The following is a 7,313-nucleotide window of genomic DNA, read 5'->3' as shown; positions in this document are numbered from 1 at the left end:
TTTCACAGATTTAATCTCAGTGCTAAATTTTGCTCAGTGTACTTCAAATTATAGCGACCATTAAAGATTTCCCTGTAGCTTCTCGGTTTTTTGAGGGGGACCGATTCACCCGACGTTTTTAAAATTGTCTATAAATTGTTTTGCCAAAATCTAAATAGTGCATTCAGTTTGCCACCACAGATTTGACATGTTGACATTACTAAGATCTAAAGAAAAAACAATCATATTAATTTATGTCCAAGAACAATATTTAGTAAATAGTTAGTAATATATTTTAAGTATATTTATCATTGCATTATGAATTTTACAAAGACAAAAGGGAAATTTCAAGACGTCTCTAGTTTGTATTCTAGTTTGAACGAAGACTAACTATAATAAAAATAAATAATTATTAGTCTATTTAATTTATTGTACAAAACATTTTATTTACTTACATTACAAGACTCAAATGTTAAAAATAATTTTTTGAGATGTTCACACTCATTTACAAACATTTTATGAGAATAAAGTCGAGAGTATAAATGTATTGAACATCTACTAACCTGATTTTGATTTCTTGATACATTTTTTTTCTTATTACCTTCCAACAATTTAGACTTTTTTCTGAATATGATTTTTATTTTTTATTTTTAGATTTATTGGATTTGTATGTTTTTTCCCGGTATTTCCAGCAAAAAAGCACAAAGGCATGAATCAACAAATAATGAGGGCTCAACTAAAATCATTCAACCATCAAATATTTAAAATTATAAATGTATAAACATAATATGTCTTCCACTAATTTATGTATCCATACTATTTTAGGAGACGAGTCAGAGAGATGCAATATTGAAAATGTAGTCATCAAACAAATAGTTTTTTGATTTATGAACATTTCAACTACAAAATAGTATAGTATTATAGTTAAAATGAGTTTATTGGCAAGCTTATCTCAACAATTTTTGATATACTATTATTTATGTGCCCTTCCTGCCAGGTTGCACTATACATTTTAATAATTTATCTGTGTGAAATTGTAAATGTAAATTTAGTATATATCCAATTTAGAAAAAACAATTGATAATTTTGATTAAGAGGGCCTTGACAGTTTTACATTAAATTTAACGAGCCTCATGACAAAAAAAATTGAGAAGCACTGACTAGATTATACTGTAGAGTATCTAAATATATATAACTAGCTGTCCCGCTAAGAAATCATGTTTATAATGTTGCATTTCAATTTAAAAACTTCATATACATTTTTCACTTTTTATTTTTCTAGAGTGACGACATCTTATCAATACACCTTGAGTAACCTGTAGATATAATCCACGGACTAAGATATAATGGACTGGAAACGAGCAAGCTTATCATGGCCACAAATGTATGTTCTAGAGGCAAAGTGCGGGGGGTCGCCCGTGTTCCTGGAGTTTACAGCGCCCTCTGCATTTAACACGTACTAAGATACAAATTGTGTAGCCAAATAAAACCACTGGTAGCGCTGAAAACTTCAAGAACAGTATTCTTATCAGCTTAGTGACACCTTTTCGTGGCCGTCCCCCGACCCCCGCCGACCATGTCGTTTCCAGTCCATTATATCTTAGTCCGTGGTATAATCTTTAGTCGTGATCCCGGGGTATCTAGAACACCGCGAAGATCTTGTTAACCGGGGATCTAGGTGATACGTCACCGTTTGGTCGATACTCGTATTTATATGTTATAGGAGAACTTGTATTTGTAGCATTTGACATTCGGAGCAAAATGTTCAATACAAGGTTTTACTAAGGCAAGTGATTATCGAATCGTAGTTATCTTCAATGATAAGGCTTATGACCAATGATTAATACTATTTTTGTAGTACACTGACTAAATGTGCATGACTAATGATTAATACCATTTTTATATTGTATTAATCCATTGTTCGGAGATTTTTAAGACATTTTTGAATAGCCCATATATTTTAATTTTCTCTTTCAATTTTTATTTAGTTTTGAGTAGTTCAAATTCTATGTTTTAACTCAACTCTTAAACTATTATAAGTTATAGTATTGATTGATAGTTGCTAGTTGACACCTCAATTATTGTAATGTCTTCAGCAACAAAAAGTCAAAATATTTTGCAGTTGATAAGGAATCGAGAATTGAACGTAATATAACATATTATATTATTTTATATCACCTACTATTCAGTCACATTATATTTAAAACTATTATTGATGTACAGGATCACATCCGCACAAAGTATGCATTAAAAAGTAACATGGATTACAAATGTATTTCAAAACTTGGATTACTCGCTCAGCTTAAAAGACACGGAGAAACTGTTAATTGCCTACAATGGAATGAAAGTGGAAGGTATATTAAATTACAAAATATTTTAATTGAATAAAAATGTAGATATAATTATTAAAAAAAAACTTATGAATTAAGGCTTATATAATTTATTTAATTTTTCAGCATCTTAGCATCATCTGATGATGACCATCAAGTAATATTATGGGATCCATTTTTACAAAAAGTTAAAACTACTCTTACAACATTACATCATGACAGCATATATTCTGTTAAAGTAATTAAATAAACTGCAGTGTATTTTTAAGAAACCTATACTTCTTACTCTATTTGCTGAGCAAATGTAGTTACTTAGCACATACAACTGGAGCCGATAAGTGGGGTTTTGTATATATACGGCAATCTACAACTCGTTTTGGTATGTGTGCAACTATATTCTGTCAGTGAAGAGAGTAAATGTACTCAGTTAATAGAAATGAGAAACAATATAAATATAATATAATATATCCACACTGACAAACCGTCACTGCTCAGAATCGTTATTCGTAAGCAATGATATTATTACTAAACGGTATTCCTGTGTAAATTATTAACTGTACATCTTATCTTTTGTTATACTTGTCTTTTAATAGTACTCCGTCATCACTGATAAGAGGTTATACTCAGTGGTGAGATGGGCCATAAAACTATATTACATATAAAATCATTTATTCACTTAATTGTAATTTGCTTTGGCCAAAAAATTATTATTAATTCAAATTTAATGCCATCCATTATACAGTAACCTACTTTTAACCTACTTTACAACAGAGCAACATCAACTTACCCACCTTTTTTTATTAATATTAAAAATGTGTATAAGAAAAAAAAATAAAATATATTGTATTAAATAATAATATTATTTATAATTAATTTATCATATTAGTAATTTTTATGTTAATTGTTTATAGTTATTATTTACATAAGTTTTTTTTTTATATATATATAGTTTATACCTGGTTGTAATGATAATATAGTTGTAACTGGATCTGGTGATTGGAGTTCACATACATATAATGTAACAACGGGTCAAAAATTAAGCAGTTGCATTTGTTCTCAAGGAATAATCAACCGTCTAGCTGTAGCAAATGATTCGCCTGGTCTTTATTGGTGTGCTTCAGAAGATGGATGCATTAGGTATGATTTGTATAGTGAATGTATGATAATGGTTTATTAAATTAAGTTTCAATGTAATCATACCATTGTTGTAATAATGTTGACATTTAATTATCTGTTGATGTTCATATAGCCAACATGATATGAGAATGAGCCATGAATGTGCTACCGAAAAATCTAAAACTACTTTGGTGACGATATATGGTAATTTAGGAGAAAAGATTGAAGCTAAATGCTTAGATATTAACCAACTTAGAACTGAGCAGCTTGCAGTTGGTGCTAATGACCAATATGTGAGATTGTATGACCGCAGAATGATTCAATCGCTGTCATCATTTAATATGAACTATCATTCAAAATATGATAGCAACGTTGTTAACAATACACTCCAATATTTTGTACCAGGTCACATGCATTCAAATGACAATGAAACAAAAAAATATATAATTACTTATTTGACTTTTAATCCTGATGGAAAAGAGTTGTTGGCTAATTATGGTTGTGAATGTGTTTACTTATATAACTTAGTGAATCGAGCAGATAATGCATTTTTCAACATCCCTAAAGTTACGAAAGTTCCTCGTAAGTTTCTTGATACAATTATAATGTTTATATTTTATGTAATCATATGTGTATTTTAAGGAGAAAACATTGAGGGTTCTTCTACAGATTTAATAGATAGTCATGTTCCTGTTCCTTATTTGATACTACCTAATAATGTATTACAGTTAAAATTAAAGGTTAGAAATATACATTGTAAATTGCACGTCATATATTCATGTATTTAACAGTAAATAAATTAAAGTGTTGTTATAAATTACAGGCAAATTATTTATTTGAAAAAGAAGACTATACTGCTGCTATTCTACTTTATAATGAAGCTCTAAATATTCATGAATGTGGTGAACTGTTTTCGAATAGAGCTGCAGCCTATATTAAAAGAAAGTGGCATGGAGACTTGTACGCAGCTCTGAAAGATTGCGTGACTGCATTAAAATTGGAGCCTTATCATATGGAAGCACATTTTCAGTTGGCAGTAAGCCTGTTTCAACTGGACAAGTTAAAAGATTCTAAAATGTATTTAGATCAGTTCACAATGATCTACCCATCATACAAAACTAGTGCTGCATACAAATGTCTTTATAGTGATTTATTAAATGCACTATCTAATAATAAAGATAAATTTGATGGTAACTACTATAACTTGTATTCCATAAAAACCATTTATTGATTTTCATTAATTATTTGTGTTCTCTATTTAGGAAAAAAATTGATTGAATCGTTGGATTCTAAGTCCAATGTTCTAGATGTGTTACATATTGAACAAGCTCAAAAGACAACTTTTGAGAAATACTTTCGTAATCAGGCAAAAGATTATCATCGAAGATATAATGGGCATATCAATTTTTTTACTGACAGCAAAGAAGCGAATTATTTTGGAAGGTAAAGTTATTAATAGTATATTATAATGAATTTTCGAATATTTAATTCATACATTATTTATAGTCGAAATCAATTCATTGTAGCTGGTTCAGATGAAGGTTTATTTTTTGTATGGGATAAAAATACAGAAAAAAATTTGCTCATACTGAAAGGAGATAATTGCATCGTAAATTGCATACAACCACACCCTTCCGATTTTTTGTTGGCAACTAGTGGTTTGGATATGGAAGTCAAATTATGGAGTCCATTAGCAGATGAAAAATATGTAAAACTATTAAGAAAATAAAAAATTTACGCTTAAAATTAAGTTAATACAATTAATGCAATGTTTTAGGATGTGGATAATACAATCACTATAATAAATGACAATAGCCAAAGGAGATTTATGCAAGATGGACCTGACACTATTGACATGGCTACTTGATGTGATCAATATGGAATGGCTATTTTATTTGATTGTTTAATGAGTTAATAGAAACATAATTTATGTTTCTTTTTATTAATATTAAATATAAATATATATTTTTAACGGTATATTTGTTTTAATAATTACAAAATCTATGACACTTTATCTTTAATGATTGTTTGTTTTGTATTGTCCAACTTTAATTAAACTTAATTTTCTTTGGGTAAACTCATAGGACCAATCTGAAATAAAATAGGCATTCTAAATTATGTTTATGTGTACATCAAAAAAAAATAGTATACTTTTGAATGTATACAATTTTATAAGAAGTTATCTGTCATCACTAATAGCATTTTACTCTGGTTATTCTTCATAAATGTACGTCTATATTTTTGTATACAAAAACAAAATTTTATATTATTATCAAATATGATTTTCTAGTATTTATACAATATTTTAATAAATATTATTTTTGAATAATTATTAGGTTCAAAGTGTAAATATTATTTTGTCGATTTCTTAATACAGAGGAAAGATTTTTCCAAATTTATATATGGTATTATAGAAAAATTCACTATAATATTATATGTGGCAATAACAGTATATTTGTTCTTGTGAAACCTTGTTTTAAATTATATATCCTCTGCTATAAAAGTTGAACATTTTATACAGTTTTTTACAAAATAATTTTTAAATTTTAAATTTAATAATTTTGCGACATTTGGATATTAAATGGTTATAAAAAGAAATTGTTCAAATTTATTTTTATATTTTTCAACTGCTATAGTTGGTATCTAACAAACGTTACTAACTGAAATTGTCCACAAACAGCTCAAAAAGAGTCAAAAAATTATTTAAATTGTATGGTATACTCAATTAAATTAATGAAAATTCAATAAGAATAGAAATCTTTCTTGTTGATTGAACATGAACCAGTACAATGAAGTGCATTTAATTAATATTTGTCCTTAATTTATTTATCATAAATACTTGTCACAGGGTATGCTTTTATTTTATAATTAGCTTAATAGGTGTTAGTAATATGAATGACTAAATGTATCTGTATTTTATAAATATAGGTAATATAATTAATTTTAGTATAGTACAAATTAAATGTTTTGTTATTTATTTTAGCCTACTCCATACGTTAGAAAATTAAAAAATAAATAAATTGTCAATTATTTATAAGTTTGATACAATGTTTGTAAAAATTTATGTTTTTTTCTAGACTCGCTCATCAAATACTTTATGGAGGTTCAATATTGTTATTAAACTTGCACTGACATTTTACTCTACCGAAATTAAAACTGACTCGTGTTGTGTGATTTTGACTTGGTATTTCAGCTAATCATATGCTTATAGGTAATATCATTGATTTAATCAATGGAAATAGTTTTAATCTTTGACAGTGTTCTGGAAGACCCAAATAGTGGCAAACTAAACCCTAAAGTAGATATATTTTATAATTATTATTATTGGTGACGGATTATTATATTAACATAATTATTAAAATTGTAATCAAAAAGGGAAATTTGCTTAACTAGACTTCTTTAAAATTATATCACATTATTCCACACTGGGATACTGATCCATGTAAATGATATGGTCTAAACATTCTGGTGCATTATTTTTCATACTTGTTTAGCTTAGTGAATTTCTAGAAGGTTACAATTGGGTCACTATAATGGATGGTATTAAATTTGAATTAAATGATATATTTGTTATACTACACGATTCAGCAGAGACGGTTTGTCAGTCTAGAATATTTTATATTATATTTATATTGTTATTACTTATAATTAATACGGTAACCAGTATATTATTAATATGATGAAATTACAAAAAAATAACTAAATTCTTGGTAGGTAATTTCGTCCAAATTTTAACTTAAAATAACTATGAAAAACTGTGTTTATGAGTAATTAATATTGTAGAATAGAAGTTCATCTGTGCCTGTTTAAAAATAAATTTTTGATATATTAATTAGCAAACTCAATAATTCAAATTCAAATTTAAAAATATCATACAATATAGAGACT

At 27.4% G+C, this 7,313-nt stretch overlaps 1 protein-coding gene across 1 annotated transcript; it reads left to right on the top strand.

Annotated features, from left to right (window-relative positions):
* Positions 1 to 2,053: 2,053 nt before the first annotated feature.
* Positions 2,054 to 5,312, top strand: LOC132936029 (WD and tetratricopeptide repeats protein 1-like). The gene is made up of 10 exons (XM_061002691.1): positions 2,054 to 2,125; positions 2,203 to 2,333; positions 2,436 to 2,547; positions 3,259 to 3,446; positions 3,559 to 4,007; positions 4,068 to 4,165; positions 4,249 to 4,615; positions 4,688 to 4,868; positions 4,932 to 5,133; positions 5,203 to 5,312. The coding sequence occupies exons 1-10, from the start codon at positions 2,066 to 2,068 to the stop codon at positions 5,290 to 5,292; spliced, it is 1,878 nt and encodes a 625-aa protein (XP_060858674.1). The 5' UTR covers positions 2,054 to 2,065; the 3' UTR covers positions 5,293 to 5,312.
* The last annotated feature ends 2,001 nt before the right edge of the window (positions 5,313 to 7,313 follow it).

The sequence above is a fragment of the Metopolophium dirhodum genome, chromosome 1 (assembly GCF_019925205.1).
Source record: "Metopolophium dirhodum isolate CAU chromosome 1, ASM1992520v1, whole genome shotgun sequence".
NCBI classification, from domain to species: domain Eukaryota; kingdom Metazoa; phylum Arthropoda; class Insecta; order Hemiptera; family Aphididae; genus Metopolophium; species Metopolophium dirhodum.
The sequence above is the reverse complement of the archived record's forward strand: the minus strand, read 5'-3'. Positions and strand labels throughout refer to the sequence as shown.